Raw genomic sequence first — 26,201 nt, 5'->3', positions numbered from 1 at the left:
GTACATTTCATAAGAGACTATTTTCTTGAGTATCCCACTCGGGTTTGTTTTCCCATTACTTTTCCTTTAAATGACTAGTAAATCCCTAGAACTCAAATTCTCATAAACTCAACTCAAGCTTCTTTTGAACATCAAAGATTTACAGAATTTTACTTAGGCTAAATCATAAATTTAGGAAATAGCCTTTTAAAGTAAAATGGACACATTCACATTTAGGAGAATATACTCTTATCTCCCATATAGAGAAACTATGAATGTTTGAGTGACCATGCCAGAGTCTTCTCTATAATTCTGTGACAAGAAGCAGGTCCAGCTGTCCATCATCCTAAAACCATGCCAATTTTGCAACAGGCATTAATAAAGAGGGGACCGATTTTAATTCATATACAAATGTCAACAACATGCTAACAGAAAGCACAAGGTCTGCTATTTGTAGAAGAGAAATTCTAATTGGTTATTTCATAATTTAATCTTCTTACGGTAAGTTCAAAATCCTTTATAACAAAAAGTTCAAAACCCTTTATAACAAAACTTCAAATGACAATCTACACTTTTAAAAGTGTTTGCATTTGCTCTAGCTGGTCTGTCTCAGTGGATAGAGCATCAGCCTGCAGACTGAAGGGTCCTGGGTTTGATTCCAGTCAAGGGCACATGCCTGGGTTGGGGGCTTGATCCCCAGTAGGGGGTGTGCAGGAGGCAGCCAATGAATGATTCTCTCTCATCACTGATGTTTCTATCTCTCTCCCCCTCTTCCTTCCTCTCTGAAATAAGTAAAAAAAAAATTTTTTTAAAAAGTGTTTGCATTTGGTTGTATCAAACTACTGGCTGAAATTAGATGGGTTTCACTTAACTGTTAACCTCATGAACACCATGCGAAGTAGTGTTTATGTTTTAATTTCCATATTAAGGCAGAAAATTAAAGCACTCAAGGTCAAACTGCTTATTCTTAATAACTAAGATCTTATTCAGGCCTAAGATGAAAACATTTAGCTTATCTGAGTTGGGTTAATGCCACTGTTTAATTCTTAAGTACTCAAGTTTAATACATACCTGACTGTCTTTAAGGAAATCCTTCAAGGTCTCTTGGTGTTTCTGTATCTGCTGCTGCAAAGTGGTTTGTCTCTGTACTAGCAGTTCTTCTTGGGCTTTTTGGCTATAATGCAAAACTTCTCTTTGTAGATCCAACTGCTTCTGAAGTCCCAAGTTATGTTGCTGAGCTAAGTTAGACTGTGAAAAACTTAAAAGTCTACCTTGAAATTTTGGGATCACAGAATCGCTTGAAGAAACTGTATGTTCATTCCTGGATGAATCTGATTCACAAATGTCTTTATATTTAACTTCAGCAAAAGGTAGTGAAATAAATGAATGTTCTCTTTCCTTGGGTAGAAATAAAGAAGGAACAGTGTGCTCAGAAGATTCACTTTCAATCAACTTACTTCTTCTGGTTAAAAGTAGTTCCTCCTGGGCCTTCTCATCAGAGTGCACCATTTCCTTTTGCAAGTCCAAGTGTGCTGTCAAATCAACTTGCTGAGGCAGACTAGGTTGTGAGAAACTTAAAAGCCTATCCTGTGATCTGGTTGGAAAAGAAGTCTGGATTCTTTCAGAGTCAACAGGCAGTGCTACCTGGGATAAGGTTAAAGAGGAGCTAACCTGCTCAGATGATACCCTTTTCTCCAATTTACTTAGTCTTTGCGAAAGCAATTCTCCTTGGGCTTCCTGCCTAAATCGAATGGCTTCCCTTTGTAGATCTAATTGCTGCTGAAGTACCATCAAATCATGATGGTGAGGTTGAATAAAATGCTCAGAAGATAACTTTTCCTCAAATTCATTTTGTCTGGGCAATATAAGCTGAGGTAAAACAGACTGCGATACACCCAAAAGACTAGCAGGCAATCTCGGTATCTCAGAATGACTTGAGGAGGCTGTATTATCACTCTCAGTTGGGCAAGGTTCTTGGCTTCTATCAGATTCAGTTAGAGGTAATGAAGCAAATGAATACTGTACCCTTAGGGGTAAGAAGGAAGAGGTGCCATCCTGCTCAAGAGATATTCCTTCCCTCCACTGACTCTGTTCATGTTCTTCTTGGGCTTTCTGTCTAGACTGAACAATGGCTTCCCTTTGTGCTGCTAACCGTTCTTGAAGCGCCTTCAAATTATCTTGTTGAGGATGGATAAGTTGTGATATCTTCGAAAGCCTATCTTGCAATTCTGGGATCTGAAAATGGCTTGAAGGAATTTTACCATCCCTCTCTGTTGAAAGAGGTTCCTGGGTTTTACCATATTCAGAAGGTGCTGAAGCAAATGAAAGGTGTCCTAACTGTGGTACAAATGAGGAGGAACCAGTTTGTTCAGAAGATGTATTTCCTTGGGTTTTTTGGCTAACGCGAAGGGCCTCCTCTGTGTCTAGCCATTCTTGGTGTTCCTCCAAATGACCCTGTGACAATCTCAGTAATCTTTCCTGAAACCTTGGGATCTTAGAATGGCTTAAGGGACCTGCACTGTCACTTGACAAAAATTCCCGGCATCTTTCAGATTCAGCTACTTGGGATAGGAATAAAGAGGTGCCAGTCTGCTCAGAAGAAATTCCTTTTTCAAATTCACTTTGGAGTGCTGTCAAATTTTCTTGCTGTGGCAGGCTATGCTGTGGAGAACTGAAAGACTCATCCTGAAATGTTGGGATTACCGAGCGACTTGTGGGAACAGTACTTTCCTTCTCAGACAAATAAGGATTCTCAATTCTTCTGGGCTCTGTTTTAGCAGAAGCTTGCAACGCAACTGAATGTTGAGCACCCATTGGTGGGAATGAAGAACTCATCTGTCCAGACTTACTGTCTCTTAAATCCCTTTGTCTATGTGAAAGTAATTCCATCTGGGCTTCATGCCTCGCCTGAAGAGCATCCCTCTGTGCAGTCAGTTGTTCTTGGAGCAACTTCAAACTATTGTGCAAAGGTAGGAACTGTTGCAGGAAACTCAAAGAGCCATCCTGAGATTTGGGGATTTCAGATTGGTTTGAAAGAAGTCTCTCCTCATTTTTAGATGAACACTGCTCCCAGATTTTTCCAGGCTGAGTACCAGCAGAAACGAATGGAGGAAATGTATGCTGAGCTACCTGAGAGGGGAGAGAAGGTGGCTCAGTCTGTTCAGACCAGACTCTTCCACCCAGCTCACCCTGTTTATGTACATGTAATACTTCCTGGGCTTCCCGCCTGGCCTGAATGTTGTCTCTCTCAATATTTAACTGTTCGTGAAGAAATTTTAAATTTTCTTGCTGTGATAAGATAGACTGTGAAAAACCCAAAAGCCTATCCTGAAGTTGTGGAACCCCAGGATGGCCTGAGGAAACTGCAGTGTCAATCTTGGATGGAGAAGGTTCCTGGATTCTCCCTGATTCAGCTTTAGCAGAAGGCAGTGAAGCAAACGAATCCATAGGTACCAATGGAAGGAATACAGAGGTGCCGGTTTGCCCTTCCAAGTCTTTTTGTTTGCCCAAAAGCAATTGTTCCTGGGCTTCCTGTCTGGACCGAAGAACTTCCTTCTGTAGGTCTAACTGCTCTTGGAGAAGCTTCAAATGACCTTTCTGGGCTGTGATGTTCTCTGAGGATGGCAAAGACTCATCTTGCATTTGGCTGATTACAGAGTGGCTTACAGAAACTGTACCTTTGCTCATAGCTGAAAAGGGTTCCTGGATTTTTCCAGATTCAACTTTAGTAGGCAGAGATATAAAAGAATGCTCAGCTAACAGTGGTAGGAATGAAGAAGGTTCCCTTGGCTTAGAAGCTGTAGTTTCATTGTTCTCTGAGAACATCTGCTGGGATTCTAAAGTTCCAGCTACTTCATTAGCATGCTGCAATATTAGTGGCCTATCATGTGCTAAAGTCCTTGAAAGTATATGAGAATCTTTAGGAACTGATTTATAGTCTCTCTGCTGTGTTTCAGTCTGTGAAAATTGCTTTGGCTGTTCTTGTGATCCCAAACATTTCTTTGCTAAAACATTTGTTTCTGTTGTCCCTACCTGTCTTTGTGGAAAGCGGTTTTGCCTTGGAACCTGAAAATAATCTTGTTCTAATTGGGGGATCTGTGAGGGTTGTATAGGCTGATATCTATTAGGGCTCAATTTGGGTCTCTGACCTTGATCCCAAAGTTCTGATATAATAGTGGGTCTTTCATATTTCCATAGTGGGGCTGATACAACAGAATCAGATATTGATGATGCAGCTGGAATGGATGGATACTTTCCTTTTAACATAGTCTGATATTGGAGTAATTGTTTCCTGGCTGTTTCAACAGACTGTCTATGAAGCCTACCAAAAATGAACACAAAAACAAAACAAATAAATATTATTATTTTTTGATTAAAAAATACTCCATATTCTCAAGTGTGTATACATTAAATTCAATAGCAATCGAGGATGGGCCAGAATCATGGTGGAAAAGGAACTATGTTCACACTGCCCGTAGAGAAATCTATATGCTATAATTTTAAGGGAATCCCGATTAGATCTTCATATAAATAATAAACCTGGAAGATGTAGCCACACACTATATAACACATGAATTGTACCCTAGCTAATACCTCTTTTGCTGTAAAAGCTGATGTTGATAGTTGCGAATCATCTGCCTATGACTATCTTCATCAGTACTTATGGTGCACGATGCTTGAGAAGTGCCAACCTAATAAAAGACAAAGCTACTAATTAAAAGGCAAACCCAGAAACAAGTACTAAAGTATTTAATATGAAGTTAAGTTCTATAATTAATTCCATATAGCTTTATTATTACTTTTTAAAATAAAAGATTGGCACTTCCACTATTAAGAAACAAAGTCATTTACCATTTTCTTTTAGTGCCAACCAAGTCCAAGAGTTCATCATACCCATTACCTAAAAATTATGGTCACATATACTGACACCATCTAGAACAGTGGTTCTCAACCTGTGGGTCGCAACCCCTTTGGGGGTCGAACAACCCTTTCACAGGGGTCGCCTAAGACCATCGGAAAACACATACATAATTACATACTGTTTTTGTGATTAATCACTATGCTTTAATTATGTTCAATTTGTAACAATGAAAATACATCCTGCATATCAGATATTTACATTACGATTCATAACAGAAGCAAAATTACAGTTATGAAGTAGCAACGAAAATAATTTTATGGTTGGGGGTTACCACAACATGAGGAACTGTATTAAAGGGTCGCGGCATTAGGAAGGTTGAGAACCACTGCTCTAGAAGCTGAAAGATGAAAGCGTTTAGGTTTGTATAAACATATATATGAGCTTATATATACAACTTTATATATATATGTACATGATTAAAAGAAAAAAAATTATCAAATAAGAATGAGAAATGCAAAAAAAAAAAAAAAAAAAGAATGAGAAATGCATTTTACTTTTCTGAATGCTAAGATTTCTTATACTGTATGCCCTCCATTTTGCAGACCTTGATTTAACAGACTTTGGATTTTATGGACAAAATTTCCAGTCTGTATGTCATACGTGAAAATTAAAACCTTGTTAATTTTTAAATGCTTTAAATCAAGATTTGCTTAAAGTTTACTTTTTGTTATTAATCCATTGTTATTTTTAACAAATTTTTGCAAATACGCAATATGTTGAAAAAGACACTAGTAATTTTGCTGGCATAAATAAATATTATATAATTCTAACTATAGTCTACATATTTAAATCCAGGAGTCACTGCTCATAAACAATGTTCAGCAAATGATTGGCACATGACCATATCGTATCTCTCGCTGTAACTCTAGCATGTCAAACTCGCGGCCCAAAACGAATATTTTTTCGGCCCAGCCAATATTAACGATATGTAAGAAACGTTTTAATAAAAATTTCATAACTTAACTTTTACAATATCCTGTTATATATAATTATTAATGAACTACAATGTTCGCTAATGACTGATTGCTATAATCGTGTTGCATTCCATTTTCCCTATGTGCCTTATGCGCAGGCGCACCATTTCTCTCCACTAATACTAGCAGCGAATATTTTAGCAGCCGATGGCCACGTCGTCTTGGACTGGCTTGTTTGGTGAGTGCAACAGGGAATACTTTGCTTTCAGAGAACAAGAAAAATAGGTTTATTTGCGTTACGCTTATTAATTTGTGTAGATAGTCAGTGTCTGCTAAGTTAATGTTCAAGAAAAAATATTAAATTTTTATTAAAATGTTCTATTATTTTATGTTAATGATTACTCATTTATTTCAGCCCTTTGTATTCAGCATGTCTTTATTGAAACAAACCTATGTTTCTATGAAAATTGAAGCTATTGCTTTTTTGCGGCCCACATAACCTTAAACTTTGTTTATTTGGCCCATGTTAGCCTTTGAGCTTGACATGCTTGCTGTAATTGGTTCTGTTGTCTCGTGGGGTGACTATCTGTAGCAGTTTAAATGCAGGCGGCCGCCAATGTTCCCACATGTGCTAGCCACACCCCAGTCGTGTACACGTTTACTTGAGGTGACTGGTGAATGCATGTATTTACTAGACCTTTCCAGTATAAATTTAAAATTACAGTAATACATATAGAAAACTTTTCTGTGAAATTAAATTTTTCATACATAATTTACAGAAACGTGTCTAATCAGTAAAAACAGGTAAAATAATTAATTTGTTAATTTTTTAACATATGCATTGGGAAAACCTACTTTATTATATAACAGACTTTTGGCTTTAGCAGAAACCCCCTCACCCAAATTAGTCCATTATATTGAGGTTTTATTATATTTCCTTATCCCCCAGTGGTCTATGTAGGGATGAGATTTCCCCGCATCCTACCTCAGTCTGGTGAGGTTGTTTTCTTTTTTCTTCTTCCAGCTGAGCCCTGAAGCAATCAGATTCTAATCTTAACTTCTGTTGTTCAATTTGTTCAAGTAATTCCAATTGCTTTTGCTTCTGCTCTTCTATATCCATTATCTAGGTAAAAAAAAAAAAACAACACACAAGGAAAAACACAAAACTATGGATCTATTAACAACAAACTCACACAAAAGAAGAGTTTATAGTATGAATTGCATTGAAAAGAAACAGGTATTATCACCAACAGTACCAATTATCCCAGAAGATTATCTGTTATTGTGCTGCTGTCGGGGGCAAGGGGGAAGGGAGTGAACGATGGCAAAAGGAGGAAAAGAGAAAAAGGGAAAAAATTTAAAAAGAGGCAGAAAGAAAACAACAACACATTAATGATTTCTATTTCCTGGAAGCACAGGGAAGCCATGATCATCACTGAAGCCCCACCTCCAGAGAAAGCCAAATTCTGTGTCCACATCGTTAATTTCACAACATACTAAGTAAGAAATGACAAAGAAATTAAATGTCAAGGCCTCCCCAAACACTTTGATTTCTAAGGCATACCCATAGAAGAATGCAGTTATTTAGAACCCAAATAGCAATACAACGATAAACACTGTCAGGCAGGAAAAAGAGTTGGCCAATGGCACATGGATCGCACCTGGACCCTAATGTTACACCAATATACACACAGATCCAAGGAAAAGAATGGATGCCAGAGTGACCAAGTTTCATGAGGACAGGGACTGGGCTAACCTGGTTGCCTGCTAAATCCAGCATCTAGTCAAGTCCCTGATACATATGTAATACATAGTAAATATTTACTGATTAAGTAAAAAAAATGAATGTGAAGTTTTATTAAGAGGAACACTTTTATTAGAGATAATAAAAGATGATCTTGTTTTCAAAACAAAAATTGCCTCAATCCGAAACTACCTATTTTTAGTCAGGCAACAGTTAAAAATTAATGAGGCTATACCAAGTTCCTATCTTCATTTCCTTACTTTCCCTCAGGGTAGGAACCACTGAATTTAGCTGTTTACAGTTCTGTAGTACCTCTAGAACAGCATTATCAATATAAAAGTCACTAGCTACATGTGACTAGGTAAGTGAATTCAAACTAAGTAAAAATTAAAATTCAGTTCCTCATTACACTAGTAATATTTCAAGTATTTAATAGCCCATGTAGCTAGCAGCTACATGGACACAGATATAGAACATTTCCATTACCACAGAAAGTTCTATTGGACAATAATGCTTTAGAATATTGATTAAAAAAACAAGTATCTGAGAAGAAATACTGGCTCAGAATTTAACTGTATAGCTGTATTTTTATAAAAACTATATAAACTGATTGACTTAGTAACAACCAGCTTCTTTCAAGGTAATTTATATTAAAAATAAATATTTTGCCCTAGCCAGTTTGGCTCAATGGATAGAGTATCGGCCCAGGGACTAAAGGGCCCTGGGTTCGATTCCAGTCAAGGGCACATACCTCGGTTGTAGGTTCGCTGACCCTGGTTAGGGTGTGTACAAGAGCAACCAATCTATGTGTCTCTCTCACATCGATGTTTCTGTCTCCCTCTCCCTTCCACTCTTTAAAAATCAATGGAAAAATATCCTCGGCTGAGGATTAAAATAAATAACTAAAGAAAGGAAAAGCTGTGTTGAGACTGAATATTGAATGCCATATGTAATTGAAAAATTAAAACAAAGAAACAAACCAAAAAAAACCTTAAATAAGTAAATAAATAAATAAGATCTTTTACTAAAGTCTATGGAACCAAAATTATAGATAAGAAGGTTGAATTTAAATTTTTCTTCTGAAATACTATTTTTCAAAAAATCTTTAAAATTACAAAGCCCAGGCAAATGGGCTTGATCCAATATTACGACAGGGATCCATTTATTCCACAAATATTTATTGAACACTTATTATGCATAAAGCACTGTACCAGAAATTCTGTAGAATAAAATACATTTTTAAAAAGTCTCCGACTTTAAAAAACAAATACATTTTATAGGAAAGATATGTACAAAAGTATAAAATGCGAAGCAGAAGTCATAAGGGTAAAATGAATAGTACATGTGAAGATGAAGTGCCTTCTATCAGCTGAATGTGTAAGTCAAGGTAGAATAAATGGTATCAAATGTAGCCAGATATTAAGACAAATTTCACTGGTCAAACAAAATTATAGTACCAAGGGGAAGAATAAAACCTTTAAAAACAAAAATTTCAAATTACCTGTTTCTGTCTTGCTGCCATTCTAATTCTGGTTGCTTCCTCTTGAGGATGGAGTAGAACTGAACTCTGAGCTACAGCTGTGATTGTTTGGGTCTCATTTATTTCTAAGAGGATTCCCAAAACAAAAATTAGTTTTAATAATTTAGAATTTTGGTACTACTCTAATGCTCTTTATTCATTCATTTCATGAAGTTTTATTAGGAAAAAGATTTGAAGATCAAGCAAGTTTAATTTGAGGATGTAAATTTAAAAAGGATGTAAATTAAAAAAAATACCTTGTTCCTTTTTAGAGTCTGCATCACATGGAATTGGTTGATCTTCACTAGTGAGTGGTCCAGAGTCAACTGTTAGCATATCACTTTCAACTATAATAAATACATTATTATGAACATATTATCACTGTTAATCTTAAATCTGAACAAAGTAACAAAACTCTGCACTCAGATTAACAATTCATCTTGTTCCACCTGAATGTCTTATTTAAGATCCAGTCACCTTCCAGATGACCACATATTTTATATATTAAACTTGGGCCTAGCCCAGCCAGCGTGGCTCAGTGGTTGAACATCGACCTATAAACCAGGAGGCCCTGGTTCGATTTCTGGTCAGGGCATAGGCCTGGTGTTTGGGCTCAATCCCCAGTGTGGGGTGTTCAGGAGGCAGCTGATCAGGGATTCTCTCTCATCATTGATGTTTCTCTCTCTCCCACCCACTTCCTCTCTGAAATCAGTAAGAATATAAAAACAACAAAAGCCCGGCCAGCATGGCTCAGAGGTTAAGTGTCAACCCATGAACTAGGACAGTGATGGCGAACCTTTTGAGCTCGGCATGTCAGCATTTTGAAAAACCCTAACTTAACTCTGGTGCCGTGTCACATATAGAAATTTTTTGATATTTGCAACCTTGGTAAAACAAAGACTTATATTTTTGATATTTATTTTATATATTTAAATGCCATTTAACAAAGAAAAATCAACCAAAAAATGAGTTCACGTGTCACCTCTGACACGCGTGTCATAGGTTCGCCATCACTGAACTAGGAAGTCATGGTTCAATTCCAGGTCAGGGCACATGCCCGGGTTGCAGGCTTGATCCCCAGTGATGGGCATGCAGGAAGCAGCCAACCAATAATTCTCTCTCATCATTGATGTTTCTCTCTTTCTCTCTCCCTCTCCCTTCCTCTCTGAAATCAATAAAAATGTATTTAAAGTCAACAACAACAAAAAACCTTGAGCCTAATATAAGGAGACAGATGGAAGACTGAAATTGTAAACAAAAAGGAAAAAATGAAGAACCATTAAGAAGGCATGCTGACAGCTTCAAACACAATGGAAAAGCATAAAATAAGCAAGACACCAAAGTTTAAGCAGAAGCTAAAGAAATTTAAAAGTATCTTTGAGATATTTAGATGTTATGATTTTTATTATTTATGAAACCAGAGCAGAGAAGAAAGTTAAGGCAATCATATCAGGGTAGCCAGAAACTCTGCATTAAATATTCACTCATTCATGCACTTATTCATTCAGTACCTACTTAAGTGTTGCATGTTAGGGACACTGTGGTAAATAAGAAATGGCCTTAAAAAAAAGAAAGAAAAGAAATGGCTTTAAGGAGGTTTTACAGGGTGAGTGGGGACAGAAACATTATATAAGTATCCTAAAAAAAAGATAAAATTAGAACCTATGATAAGTACTATATAAGAAAAACAAAGGGTTCTGCAAGAGTATTACAGATGAGATTTCTCTTAGGAAATGACACTTAAGCAGACACTTGAAAGTTAAGGAGGAATCAGCCAGGTAAGCAGATATTAACACCCTGTGAGGATAAAAACAACTTGGCACATTCAGGGAACTGAATGAGGATCAAATGGGTGTAGTTAAACAAGGGGGAAAGTGAAGCAAGACGAGGCTAGAGAAAGGCTACTTATAAGAGGCCTTTTTCAAAATTGAGATTGAAAGAGGCCCCTTTTATTGCAACTTTGTTGGCCACTCCTTTGTACTGCCTTTGCTGTTCTCTAGCCATCTTCTAAATGCTGGAGTCCCTCAGAGGGTCTTAGAAGCCCTCTTTTCACTGAATTCTCTAATTCTTTAATCATCATATGTATGTCTGACTTCCGAACTTACCTCTCTTGCTTTAAGCTATTCATTTAACTGAACAAATATTAACTGAGCATCTTTTATGTACAAGGCACTAGTCTATGCTCTGGGATTTAGCAATGAACAAACTCAAGTTCTTATCCTCATGGAGATGACATTGTGGGATTGGCGATTGCTCAGGAAAAGTGTCAAGATAAGGAGCAAATAAGCAAAAGAGTAAATTTATGGTTCATCAGATGTTGATGAGAGACACAGAGAAAAAGCAGGTTAAAGGGATAGGGAGTAAAGGGAGTGTGGGTGGGGCGAGGGGCTGAACCTTGCCTTTTTGTATAGAGTGGTAAGAGAAGGCCTTACTGAGAAAGCATTATTGAGCCAATATCTGAAGTGAGAGTGAATCATTAAAATACCCAAGAGCACTCCAGCCAGAAAGACCAACTGCAAATACTATGTGAGCCATGTCTGCTGTGTTAAGAATACCAAGGAAGCCAGTGCCTATGGCTGGGGAGGTGTAGAGAAAGAAGTCAGAGAGTGAGGATGAAAGAAATGACAGGGTAGGGGTGTGTGTGCAGATCACATAAAGCTTTGATGCTACTGTAAGCACTTTGGTTTTTACTGAGTGAAACTGGCAGTTGTTGGAGGGCTTCCCCCAGAAGAATGAGCTGATTTTAACAGGATGAGTCTGGGAAGAGACTATAGCAAGGAGGTAGAAAACGGAAAATAAAGGACCTGTTAAGGGTTTACTACAGGAAGCTACACTAGAGAATGAACGTGGCTTAAACTAGAATGGTAGGTGGTGAGTAATGGCTGGACTTCGGATATATTTTGAGGGTAGGAGCACTAGGATTTGCTGATAATTCAGATGTAGGATGTAAAAGAGAGAAACCAGAATAACTAGCTTTTGGGCTCAAGCAAAAGAATTTTACTACCACTCATTGAAATATAGAGGACTGTAAGAAAAGCAGGTGCTGGGTGGAAGGGGATATCAAGAGTTCAGTTTTGGAAAAGTTTGACAAGGGAAGATGTCAAGTAGACATTTAAATGAGTGGAGTTCAAAGGAGAGACCAAGCCTAAAAAGACACCCTTGGAAATCATCAGTACATAGATGGTAATACAAAGTCATGACATTAGAGATGGACTAGGAAGTGTTGATACAAAGAGAAAAGATTTGAGAAAAAGCTCGGGGCAATGACTAGTGGTTGTAGAGATCAGGATAAGCAGCAAAGGAAACCATGGAGGAGGAGCCAGTGAGATAGGAAAACCAAGAGAGGGCGGGGTCAACAGGTCAAGTAAAGAAATGGTTTCCAGAAGGCTTCCTGTTGTACTTGGAATAAAATCCAAATATGGATGAATCACTACTCTTGGAAGCCTGGTAGCAAAATATTTCCATACAAATACAATCACATTTTTAAAAAAGACAGAAGACAAAATTCTAAGAATAAGCACATAATACAGTACACTCAAAAGCTGATAACACGTTCATCTCCTTTGATTCTCTCAAGAGTTGTTCCTAAGGAAATAATTTAAAATAAGGCAAAGACTTTGCTAAAAGAATGCTCACTACAGCACAAGAAATACCAAGAAAAATGAGAAATAGCCTAAATGTCTCAACAAGAGAAAACCGGTTAATTTTGGTTCATCAATTATATTGGATATAACTGTAATATTACTACACTGAAAGTGGTCTGGAAGGAGATTCGCTAGAGTTTTTTGTTTTGTTTTGTTTTTTAACATTTATTGCCTTTAAGTAGCAGCAATATGGGCTCTAAAACATTTTTTTTTTTACCTCTATTCATTTTTTAATCTTTAAATTCTTTATTAGTTAAGGAATTACAAATGTGTCCTCATTTTTTTACCTCTATTCTTTGATTTTTCAGGAATGAGCATATATACATATTATCCTCACCTGAACATATGTTTTTATTGATTTTAGAGAGAGAGGGAGAGAGAAACATCAATGTGAGAGAGAAACATGGATCAGTTGCCTCCTGTATTGCGCCCCAAATGGGAATTGAACCCACAACCTTTTGGTATAAGGGACACTGCTCCAATCCACTGAGCCACTGTGCCAGGGCAGGAATGAACATATTTTTAAGTAACTTAGAAAGGGTGTATGGACTACAAAATGAGACTACTGGACAGACACACCTTGTTCCTGCCTAGAGGATAATGTTCTCTCTTCAATAGCAGTTGTTTCTGATTCAAATGTTGGTGCTTTACTCTCAGTTTCACTAATAGTCGTAGTCATTTCACTTTCATCCTCAGACATGGATTTAATTGTCCATAGAGATTTCTGGTTTCGAATCTTATTTAATAATTTTTTAAAAAGAATTTTTGAAGGGAGTTGCTGGGTCTTCATTGCCAAGGGAACTAAAAGAAAAGAAAAAACATTTATTCAGCATCTATTATATACCCAGTAAATTATTCCATCTTTATACTTAGTTACTGCTACAACTACTAGTTAAAACAAAAGCACAACTTTATTTTCCTCACATTATTTATAATTTAACAGTATGTACAATGCTATTCAAACCTAATCACAATTTTATGACCAGGAATAATATTTTTAACTTAAATTTAATAAAGACACCAAAATTAAACTATTTTTCAACAAGCATCCATCAGAAATTTGAAGCTGAAAACGTATCAGTAACATGTTTATTCTGTTTGTAAATGAAGACAGAATGCATACCTCTTAATTTGTAAGATTAACTTTGAAAATACGTGTTGTAAGGTTCTATATGCTAGAGGAGGATACCAATTATGGCTCTGTACTTAGTAGCTACACGCAGGGGTCCTCAAACTGCGGCCCGCGGGCTTTATCCGGCCCGCCGGGTGTTTTTGCCGCTGTGTGCATAGGAATTTGTTCATAGATTTTTTTTAAACTATAGTCCGGCCCTCCAACGGTCTGAGGGACAGTGAACTGGCCCCCTGTTTAAAAAGTTTGAGGACCCCTGACAGAGAAAAACATTAGCAGTTATACCTTGAAAGCAAATCAAGTGCTCCCAAAGTATTCCTGGTACTATCTGGGAAAATTTCTCCCACTTATCATCATAAAGAGATCCCTGTAGTTAAAAATTCTTAAGTTGTTTCCTCAAAACATCCTTCCATATGGGCTGACAGTACAATTCCAAAACTCAGTACAATACTAACAATTCTCTAAGGGGACAAAACTGTGTTTCCAATGCATAGTGTTCTGACTTAAGGAATAAAATTTAAGAAATCTACAGAGGTTGAAAACTGGCAGACTATAATTTTATCTGACCCATGCTTTTCTTTAAACTTTCTTAGTCATAACTTACATGTACAGCACAGTGAATTTTACATTTATCTATATAACATCATCCAGATCATTATATGAAACATTTCAAAAACTCCTTCATGCTCCTTCCAGTAAATACACCCCTAAAGATAACCACTATGCTGCCTTGAGACCAGATTATTTTTGCCTGTTTTTCTCTTTAATTTTATATAAATATGGAATTACATTTAGGTATTTTATTTTTACCTGGCTTCTTTCACTCACCATTTAAAAACAATAGTATCCCTAGGTTCTTTTGAAAAACCAAGAGAATTGGCAACACCCAACCAGCAATCCCAAATGGATCAACAGTAGCTGAAAAGTGACTGTCCTTTTAGATAAGGCAAGTTGTGCAACTCTGACAAACCACCAATCTGAATGATATTCCCAATGAAAACAACTCAAAGAGCTGAAGGAAACAGTAAAGTATCTTCTTAAAGGCACTGCTGATCTGGCAAGAAAATAAAAGATTCTGCAGAGGCCAGAAATGAAATTTAAGTGGGAATTCTGGAAGACAAGTGAGCCCAAAACCACCTTCTGAAGTTATTGCCAAACCACAATGACCTTACGCTTTGGACAGTAGTGTGGGCCTAGGGACAGGGACAGAGCCTAGAGCCCTCACCCAAGGAGTTCAAGGAGACTCACATAAAGTTGGAAGCCTAAAGGGCTACCTACCCAGTGTAGGGTGGAAATGATGAGAAAGCCTGAGTGGTTTTGAACAAAGGCCATAGTAGTTAGGGGTGGGGGTAAAAAGAGGTCAAAATGAAGAGGACTTAGTCTTACAGCAGATATAGAGTAAAAGAGCGGGAGGTGTCAGAGGCAACCACTGGTCTAGCTTGGACAACTGCAAACTATATCTATATATATAAAAGGCTAATATGCAAAGTGACCCCTCAGGAGTTCGACCGGGAGACCTGGAGTTTGATCGCTCGCTATGACGTGCGCTGACCAGGGGGTAGCGCGGAACGAAAGAAGGCCCCAGTCGGCAGCTGGAAGGCCCTATCAGCCCTGATTGCTGGCCAGGCCTAGGGACCCTACCTGTGCACAAATTTCGTGCACTGGGCCTCTAGTATATATAAAAGGCTAATATGCAAAGTGTCCCCTCAGGAGTTTGATCACTTGCTATGATGTGCGCTGACCACCAGGGGGCGGCGTGGAACAAAGGAAGGCCCCAGCCGGCAGCCGGAAGGCCCTGATCGGCCCAGATCACAGGCCAGGCCGAAGGACCCTACCTGTGCACCAATTTTGTGCACCGGGTCTCTAGTTTACTACAGAGGAGGAAGACAGGAAGACAAGGTTTCTGGAGTAAAGAGAAGATGATCAATTTGCTGTTAAGATACTGAGTTTTAAGTACCCATGATAAGGTTTAGAATGGTGGAGACAGAGATGAAGTTTAGAAAAGAGATCTAAGTGTTTGCTATTTATTACACACTTAGTGCCTAGCTATAATTAATACAGTAGGATTTCTTTGGTGATTTGATGAAAGCCTAAAAAAAATGCTGACCTTTCAAATGAATTCAGAATTAAGCATCTAAACCAAGTAACCTAAAAATCTTCAGACTATATGTACATATGAATAAAAGAACTTTCCTCCTATATATACGAAAAGGATCATTAATAATGGAAATCTGTACATGCTGTTTCCTCCTTCCATCCCTCCTATTCCCATTAAGCACTGTTTGCATATGGAAATCTGTACATGCTGTTTCCTCCTTCCATCCCTATTCCCATTAAGCACTGTTTGCACTCAAATTAGACCACACTTTTCTGTTGGCAAATGATTAGCATTTTGTTCTATGAAACACTGTAATATTCAATTTTAAAGAAGTTTTTACCGTCTGCTTCACCAGGACATATTGTTTCAGCTTCTGTCACTGTAGGTTTTTCAGTTTCACCTAAATTTTCTTGTTCCATTGAAAGGTCCAGTTCTTCATCTTGGATCTGATCAGTCACAGTGGGCAAAGGTTCTGGTTCGAGGTGCAAAATCAGGTTTCCTTTCACCTCTCAATAAAGAAATACAGAGATATGTTTCCATTCCAAAATGACTAAAAAGAACTTGAGCATAAAAATTTAAAGGCCATTACAGTTTCTAAGTCTAAAACATGAGGACCTCTTTCAAACGAACAACTCATTTCAAAATAAAAACTGCTTCATCAATGCAAACGTATTTTCCCACCAAGACATTTAAAGGCATTGTTGAAAGTTTATTGAAAATATCTTACTCCTGTCTGCATTGTACATGTCTTCAAAGGCAAATTCGAGCTCTCTCTGCCAGTCTTCTTTCATTTCACTGCGTTTGTATGGATGTGCAACTAGTTGTGGTGGCATTCGTGCTACAGTCTGTCTCCTACGTGCCAGGTCCTCTTGCTGTAGCTGTTTGAGTTCTTTCATTAGTTTCTCTTGATTCTTCAAGAATAAAGAGATTTCATTAACAACAGCTGAGGCACACACTTAGGGTATTAACAGTGAGGGAAAAGTAGAGAAATCGTGAGAAACAGGGCCAGGGGTTCCCCTCCCTCCTCTACCATTTGTTGTACCACAAAAAAGACATTAATTTATTCATTCAAAAAATATTTACTAAATGTCAGATACCACTGATGTTAGAGATACAACCTCACCCCTAGAGCAGCAAACAGGGAATTAGTACTCTGTCAGTAAGGACTCTAAGGTGGTGGATAGTACTGATTACACCACAAAGCTTCAAAGGTATCTGCCAGTTACAGTTCTCCTTTCTCAGGACAGTAATGAAGTTAGGCTCTGTCTAAGTAGGCTCTCTATAAGTGCCACGACTCCTGCAGTGCACTCTGTACCAGTTCTCCTCGCAGACAGCAGCATATACCAGACTCAGGTAGGCACCAGGACCCAGAGTGACTGTGGCTTAACAGATGATACTCTTGGAATCACCATGATTAAAGGGGATCTACATGTATCTCTTTAAGCTTAGAGTCTGGCTAATTTGGAAATTTAAGCAGGAGTTTCAGTGAGGTTATCTAACAGGATTTTGGTGGTGGAGGCTAGGGAGGGAGCATAAGAGAAGACTTCTGATTCCTTGGGATGAGGATTTAGCCCGATAAAAGTGGGTGAAGGAGAAGGCATATAAGAAAGAAGTAACAACTACAGTACAAAGGTATGGAAATGAAGGCACAGGGTATTCAGAAAAAGTACGCTATTCATTATAGATAGGACATACAAGTAGAGGGCAGGGGTATTCAAGGAAAAAAGATAAAGTTGAAAGGGCAAGTAGTGGCCAAACACTAGTTATAACAGACACTAGACACCAGCAGGAAATACGGTCCCAGGGCACAATGGGATTTACAGCAAAAAGGTTCAGACAGGGGGAAGGAAATGCTCTAGTACTAATGAGATTGCATAGTTTGGTGACATTTTTGTGTAAGAGACACTAAGTCTGAAAAAAGGTGGACAGCCTGTATAACAAAGTGTTTGTCAAGTGATTACATATACACACTACTTATTCGTATATAAAGTTTAAAATATTTTGTCATTTGGAGATAAAATATCTCCAATTTTTTTGCCATGTCCTGAAAAAGAATCAAATTATGAAATCACTTCATTTACATTAAGTTTCAAATCATTAACTTCTTATTCAATTAACTTCAAAGTTATTTGAATAAGTATAGTATTCTTGGCTCGCTGAAAGCTTGGCATATTTTTCTACTTGAATTATTTATAATATCTACCACCACCAATGATAAAATTACTGTGAGCTTATGAAATTCCAGGCACAATCCCAGGGGCTTCACTCAATTCATTTAATCCTCACAAAACAGATCATGAAACAGAGCTCAGAGAGCTTAGGTAACCTGCCTGAGATCAAACAGCGAAGGAGTAAAGGGACAAAAATCTAGGCCAACTGTGGAGCCCACTTACTTCACCACCAGACACTATTGATTTATGGAGGAGTGCTCAGTTTACGATGCTTTCACAATTTTTTCTATAGGTTTAGGCCTTAGATAGACTGATACTAATTCAGACATTCAGTTATTTTAGTCATAACTTATTTCCAGTTTATAAACAGCTAAAAATTTAAGGGAGAAGGTAATAATTCAGTTCAAACTATACAAATGAACTTTAATAAGATAGGCATTTTGCCAATGTCACCCCAATAAATTCAATTTTAAAAAGAGACAGGCATTTATTCCTCACAGAGGCACATAAAAAACTTCCTCAGATAAGCATTTAAAACATCTAAATGCATGCGTCAAATTCAGAACATAAATTCAGACTTCTAAAAAGATTAGTCATTTCTATGCTGTTTCAAGAATAAACACTTGCTGACAAATGTGAAGCTGAAACTATGAAGCCAGTTTTCATTATACATATTCTGCAGTTCTGCAACAACCACCTTTTCAAAGCTGCTTGACAACAGGGTCATGACTCCACCTTTGAATCAACACTCTGCGAAGCCAACAAGTGCTCTGCTCAACAAATATTTAATGAGTTGAATTCTAGAATTTACAGAGCACAAATTAGAAAAGTGATTAATTTCTTCTCAGGCTATTTTTGAATTGATTAAAATATTTAACTTTTAATAAATTCATCATTAGTAAACATTTTAGAACAGCAATATACTATTAGTGAGAATAGCTTCACCCAACCTGAATTTGAAACAAGAGGTAAAAGAAAGTGGGGAAATTTGAAATCATATGACTCAGAGGCTATGTTTTCACATTCCTCACACCTCCTTACTTTGAGCCCATTCACTCATCAGTTCTGCAATGCTACTGGTTAAGTCTGTCAGTAGTGGTCACAGTGAGAATGTAATTCTTACTTGAGCCAAATGGATCTTTTTCATTGCTTGGAAACCCCGTACATGTGCCTTTTCAGTCTGCTCCATTCTCTCTTTCTCTGCTTGTTTTTGTACTTCTTCCAGTCTTTTAGCTTCTTCTTCAGCAGCCAAATGAGGATCTGGCTAGCAGTCAATCAGTAACATTTTAGGCAGTTTAAAAGTGTAAAACAAACCAATAATTAAAAAAAACAACTTTAAAAGCATGTTTTACTACTTAAATAAAATTAAATGATAAGCCCTAGCGGGTTTGGCTCAGCAGATAGAGCGTCAGCCTGTGGACTGAAGGGTCCCAGGTTCGATTCCAGTCAAGGGCACGTGCCTGGGTTGGGGGCTCAATCCCCAGTTGGGGGTGTGCAGGAGGCAGCCAATCAATGTTTCTATCTCTCCCTTTCCCTTTCCCTTCCTCTTTGAAATCAATAAAAAATATTTTTTTAAAAATTAAATAGTAAGAGTTGAATGCCCACAGCATGTATCTATGACAAAGATGAAATTGTTACTGTAAAGTTTTACAAGTTGTTAATTTCAAACCAGATTACACTATAGCAGTGATTTTCAACTGGTGTGCCACAAGAATTTTCAAAGCATTCAATACCTAACTATTTATTTAGTCAGGAGCTCTGACCTCTTTTCCTTACATTGAAAAAAAAAAAGACAACAACCAACACACAATAGCTGTCCGGTGTGAATGAATCAAAATTATACTTATTTCTTTTTTTGCCAGATCGCAAAAAATGTAATATATTTTTTGATGTGCCACAGAATTTTAGTAATTAGGTTATGTGTGCCATGAAAAAGGTTGAACATTGCTGCATTATACTTATCCAAATGCATTTCTCTATCATTTTTTGTTAAGTAGAGAAATCCCATTAAAACAGCAAATGCTGAAAGGTAGTAGTAAAGAAACCACAAACATCAAAAATCATATAAGTCATTTAGGAAAGCACTGAGATTTATTTTTGATTTTCAGCCAACATCTGCTGCTTGGCTTCAGTCTCAAGAAGACCAAATCACCAAAAACACCTACTTTAATATAATTTCTGGCTTCCTAGAACTTGCACATAACCAATGCTTATGTGACTGTAGTTAGCCATCACATTCATTAACATGACAATAATAATACTAAAGAGGGGGAGAGGCACATAACCTGGATTCTTATATCTGAATATTCATTTTCAAATCTTGGTAAACATTCCAAATGTAATCTTAATAAAAGTCTTCTATGTGTTTTATATGTTGAAATTGTATTTGTCAGTTGAAATAATTAATGATGAACATGAAAACTATATATATATAAAAGCCTAAGCGACTGGTTGACCAGTAGCTACAATGCTCACTGCCCACCAGGGGGCAGACACTCAATGCAGGAGCTCCCACAGTGGAAGCGCCACTCAGCTGACCAATGGGCACCAGACGCTGGGCTCATGGCTGGCGAGTGCAATTGCAGCGCGTGAGCCTCTCCCGCAGACACTCCCCCTGCGTTCCCTTCCCCATCGGGAAAAAAAACAACTTTAAAAGCATGTTTTACTACTTAAATAAAATTAAATGATAAGCCCTAGCGGGTTTGGCTCAGCAGATAGAGCGTCAGCCTGTGGACTGAAGGGTCCCAGGTTCGATTCCAGTCAAGGGCACGTGCCTGGGTTGGGGGCTCAATACCCAGTAGGGGGTGTGCAGGAGGCAGCCAATCAATGTTTCTATCTCTCCCTTTCCCTTTCCCTTCCTCTTTGAAATCAATAAAAAATATTTTTTTAAAAATTAAATAGTAAGAGTTGAATGCCCACAGCATGTATCTATGACAAAGATGAAATTGTTACTGTAAAGTTTTACAAGTTGTTAATTTCAAACCAGATTACACTATAGCAGTGATTTTCAACTGGTGTGCCACAAGAATTTTCAAAGCATTCAATACCTAACTATTTATTTAGTCAGGAGCTCTGACCTCTTTTCCTTACATTGAAAAAAAAAAAGACAACAACCAACACACAATAGCTGTCCGGTGTGAATGAATCAAAATTATACTTATTTCTTTTTTTGCCAGATCGCAAAAAATGTAATATATTTTTTGATGTGCCACAGAATTTTAGTAATTAGGTTATGTGTGCCATGAAAAAGGTTGAACATTGCTGCATTATACTTATCCAAATGCATTTCATCATTATTTTTTGTTAAGTAGAGAAATCCCATTAAAACAGCAAATGCTGAAAGGTAGTAGTAAAGAAACCACAAACATCAAAAATATAAGTCATTGTAGTAAAGAAACCACAAACATCAAAAATCATATAAGTCATTTAGGAAAGCACTGAGATTTATTTTTGATTTTCAGCCAACATCTGCTGCTTGGCTTCAGTCTCAAGAAGACCAAATCACCAAAAACACCTACTTTAATATAATTTCTGGCTTCCTAGAACTTGCACATAACCAATGCTTATGTGACTGTAGTTAGCCATCACATTCATTAACATGACAATAATAATACTAAAGAGGGGGAGAGGCACATAACCTGGATTCTTATATCTGAATATTCATTTTCAAATCTTGGTAAACATTCCAAATGTAATCTTAATAAAAGTCTTCTATGTGTTTTATATGTTGAAATTGTATTTGTCAGTTGAAATAATTAATGATGAACATGAAAACTATATATATATAAAAGCCTAAGCGACTGGTTGACCAGTAGCTACAATGCTCACTGCCCACCAGGGGGCAGACACTCAATGCAGGAGCTCCCACAGTGGAAGCGCCACTCAGCTGACCAATGGGCACCAGACGCTGGGCTCATGGCTGGCGAGTGCAATTGCAGCGCGTGAGCCTCTCCCGCAGACACTCCCCCTGCGTTCCCTTCCCCATCGGGACCGGGATCGGGACTGACTGGGAGCGAGCCCATGGCCCCCTCTCGGTCATGGGCATGCTGGTATCGCCCTAGGATGGGTGCACGGAGATCACAGCGGAGTGGCAGCAAGCCTACTGAGCAGTGGCAGCAGCAGGTGCAGCGGAACCAGGATGAGCGGGAGTGGCATGGTGCTCAGCCTGGGCTCAGGCTCCTCCCTGGCTGCCTGCCACTTCCCATACTACTACATCCCTTGGGGATGTAGGACTGCTGGTTTCAGCTGATCCCCGCAGGCCAGGCCAAGGGACTCCACCAGTGCACAAACCCATGCACTGGGCTTCTAGTTAAGTATATATGTAAAATTATTTAAAACTCTCAAACAGTGAAATAAATAGGGAAAGAGACTGACATTAATATATTAAGAGTGCAATGTCCAAACAACTTTATAAAAAAATATTATGTAAGTCCTAGCTGGTTTGGCTCATGGATAGAATGTCAGCCTGCGGACTGAAGGGCCCCCGGTTTGATTCCAGCCAAGGGCACATGCCTGGGTTGTGGGCTCGATCCCCAGTAGGGGGCATGCAGGAAGCCGCCAATCAATGATTCTCGCTCATCATTGATGTTTCTATCTCTCCCTCTCCCTTCCTCTCTGAAATCAATAAAAAAAATATTAAAAAAGTAAAAGTTTCCAAATATAGAGATTAAAAATATATTTTAAATAAGTTAATGTAAAAAGTATCATATACCTTTTTTTTTTAATAATCCTCACCCAAAAATATTTTTCCATTGATTTTTAGAGAGAGTGAAAGGGAGAGGGAGAGACAGAGAGAAACAAGAATGTGAGAGAGACAAATCAATTGGTTGCCGCCGGCATGCCCCTGACCAGGGCCAGGAGCCTGCAAGGGAGGTACGTGCCCTTCCCCGAACCGAATAGGGGGCCCTTCAGTCCACAGGCCAATGCTCTATCCACCAGCTAGGGCAAAAATATTATATAACTTTTGAGCCAATAAATATTTATGCAAATCTAAATACACCAGACAAAACAAAGATGCTATTAAATCAAAATTATATTCGCTATAAAATTATAGTGCATTAACATGCATAACATTATACAAAATAACCTTATGGAACAGTATTTCATTCCATTTAGGCCATGAGGTTTAAGAAAAAAAGTTGTTTTGAAATTCTTCATACCATTTAAGGGTAAATTAAAAGCAAAATGTCAATTTTTAAAAAAAATATATTTTATTGATTTTTTACAGAGAGGAAGGGAGAGGGATAGAGAGTTAGAAACATCGATGAGAGAGAAACATCGATCAGCTGCCTCCTGCACACTCCCCACTGGGTATGTCCCTGCAACCAAGGCACATGCCCCTGACTGGAATCAAACCTGGGACCCTTGAGTCCGCAGGCTGACGCTCTATCCATTGAGCCAAACCGGTGAGGGCGCAAAATGTCAATTTTGATAAACCAAAATTTTAAGGGAGGGAAACTTTAAAATATACAACATTCATGATTAACATGTTAAGTCCAGACACAATGAGAAATATAAAGGATATAAAGAAAATAAAGTTAGAGAAAAATTAGGTAACCCCAACTTTTTGTTTGTTTGTTTGTTAATCCTCACCAGAGGATATTTTTTCCATTGACTTTTTAAAAAAATATATTTTATCGATTTTTTACAGAGAGGAAGGGAGAGGGATAGAACATAGATCAGCCACCTCCCGCACACCCACCACTGGGGATGTGCCCGCAACCAAGGTACATGGCCTTGACCGGAATCGAACCTGGGACCCTCCAGTCTGGAGGCCAACGCTCCATCCACTGAGCCAAACCGGTCAGGGCTCCATTGACTTTTAAAGAGAGTGGGAGATGCCCTGGCCCGTTGGGTTCAGTGGATGGGGCCTCGTCCTGTGAACTGAAGGGTCCCAAGTTCGATCCCAGCCAAGTGCACATGCCCGAGTTGCGGGCTTGATCCCTGATGGGGGGCATATAGGAGGCAGCCGATCAAGGATGCTCTCTCATCATTGATGTTTCTGTCTCTCTACCCCTCTTCCTTTCTCTATGAAATCAATAAAAATATATTTTTAAAAAATAATACATCTTATTAGATGGGGAAGCATGGGTGTGAGAAAGCATAAATAAATAAATAAATAAATAAAGACAGTGGGAGGGAGGGAGGGGTGTACAGAGGAAGGGAGGAAGAAAGAGAGAGAGAGAGACATCAACGTGGGAGAGACACATTGATTGGCTGCCTACTGCACCCGCGCTGACCAGGGCCAGGTTGAACCTGCAACCCAGGTACATGCCTTGACCAGGAATTGAACCAGACACCCTTTGGTGCACGGGCCAGTGCTCTAACTACTGAACACACCGGCCAGGGCAGGTACCCGGTTTTATTCTTACTGCCTAAACATCAAAAAATGATTTTACAAGAATGCTTTAGGGATATAATCCTTTATAGATTTGTGTCAGTGCAATTAAAAATTTAAAAATCTGGTTGAAATAATTATTCAGATTCCACTCAGTAGCTGAACTCAAAGATGTGTGAAATTTGCAAAAACTGAATCCCAAGCAAAAACTCATTTTAGAAAACATTTCTAGAATTTTTTTTCATGAATTGTAATCTGCAGTGCATAAAATAAATATAAAATATGCTACTTCTGCATCTTATACATCTAGAGAAATTTTTAAATTGATGAATTTAACTTTTCTGTTTTACTTGTCTGCAGACATTCCTGGGTCTCACAGTAACCAATATAATGGCTACAATAGAAAAAAATATTTCTGGAATGAAAAATCCATTTTTAAACTATGCAACTGTCAATGACAAAAGAAAAAATATCATGAAGGGCATCAGTAATTTAAGAATTTACTTTAGTTGTGTATATAGAAAGTAAATGTAGCAAAACCTAATTCAGAGAATTACTGGCTCCAGCAGGAATATAGCAGGCCACTTTCATCATTCTTCAGCCAAAGACAAATTTTGTGGCATACAAGAGTTTAGAATTAAGTTATCAGGATATTCAAACACCACATACTAGAAGCTCTTACATGTTAAAAAAGTTGACTGAACAAATAAAGTAGTTTATTTGCAAAAAGCTGATGAAGAAATATAATGTTTGCATTATTTACAGAAGAAATGGAACAATAGAAAAATGGTTAAATAAATTCTATGATTTAATATTAAGTACTTGTTAAATATCATGTTTTTAAAAGTGTATATGATTATATAGAGAGACTATAATGAATTCATTAATGGATTAACTACATTTCCTTTTGGTGATGAAATCATGGGTGTTTTTCCTATCATTTAGGCTGGCATGTATAATTCCAAAATTTTCACAAAGAGCATATATTATTTTGATTAAAAAAGTTTTAAGATTTCCTATTTTAAAATATAACCATCCAAATAGCTAACTCCTTTCATTCATATTAAACCTCATTCATATTAAATATGACATAATTCAAAACATATTTGAAAGATTTTTAAAAACATTATTACTCTATGATGGTTAGTTGAATTATTCAAATTTTGACATCTGGAAACAACTTACAAGAAGCTAGATATAACTCAATTCAATGAACAGAGAAGTAATAAAATGAGGAAAATGAACAAACATTAAGTCAATCACCTGTTCTGTGTCTGTCTCTCTATTCACGAAAGCGTAAAGATGATGGTAGGTAGAACTATTGGTTTTCACATTAGAAATTCGCTTTACTTCAATGTTCTGAAAAAAATGGAACATAGGAAATAGATTGTTAGATTAAAAGCATTAATTTTCATTTAAAGCTAGATCCGATACAAATAAATTTATTTTGTATTTTCATCAGTTATTCTTATTTTTTTCACATGGGATCATGCCCTATATTTCCATTAAACTGGAATTAGAATTAAAAGCTAGATTATATTTAGAAAAGAGTATTAAAGAGGTGATGCTGTATAGTTTAATGCATCACATCAGGAAGCATATAGTAAGTTGTTCTACTATTATTGATTCTAAGTTTGATTATTTGGTTACAGCAGTTCATGCTCACTGGTAAAGTTCCATCTCTCAGATTACTTGGTAATCCTATCTAATAAAAGAGAAACATGGTAATTAGCCATACCTCCGCT

General features: G+C 37.6%; 1 protein-coding gene across 4 annotated transcripts in view; it reads right to left on the bottom strand.

The window, feature by feature from the left end:
• The window catches only part of CEP295 (centrosomal protein 295kDa), a 66,963-nt gene that overhangs the window by 24,993 nt on the left and 15,769 nt on the right, over nucleotides 1-26,201 (bottom strand). For 3 of the 4 annotated variants that reach the window (XM_005858898.2, XM_005858899.2, XM_014533724.1), the window contains 10 exons: nucleotides 25,720-25,815; nucleotides 19,243-19,383; nucleotides 16,676-16,859; nucleotides 16,289-16,456; nucleotides 13,301-13,522; nucleotides 9,335-9,424; nucleotides 9,060-9,163; nucleotides 6,800-6,937; nucleotides 4,573-4,670; nucleotides 1,051-4,300 (listed from right to left, as the gene is read on the bottom strand). In XM_005858898.2, the coding sequence (XP_005858960.1) occupies nucleotides 1,051-4,300; nucleotides 4,573-4,670; nucleotides 6,800-6,937; nucleotides 9,060-9,163; nucleotides 9,335-9,424; nucleotides 13,301-13,522; nucleotides 16,289-16,456; nucleotides 16,676-16,859; nucleotides 19,243-19,383; nucleotides 25,720-25,815 (4,491 nt within the window). Of the gene's footprint in view, nucleotides 1-1,050; nucleotides 4,301-4,572; nucleotides 4,671-6,799; nucleotides 6,938-9,059; nucleotides 9,164-9,334; nucleotides 9,425-13,300; nucleotides 13,523-16,288; nucleotides 16,457-16,675; nucleotides 16,860-19,242; nucleotides 19,384-25,719; nucleotides 25,816-26,201 lie in introns of those variants that run through there. The other variant, XM_014533725.1, reaches the window with a different exon arrangement.

The sequence above is a fragment of the Myotis brandtii genome, unplaced genomic scaffold, assembly GCF_000412655.1.
Source record: "Myotis brandtii unplaced genomic scaffold, ASM41265v1 scaffold1229, whole genome shotgun sequence".
In the NCBI taxonomy this organism is placed as follows: domain Eukaryota; kingdom Metazoa; phylum Chordata; class Mammalia; order Chiroptera; family Vespertilionidae; genus Myotis; species Myotis brandtii.
Note: the sequence above shows the minus strand (reverse complement) of the source record. Positions and strands in the feature narration are given on the sequence as shown.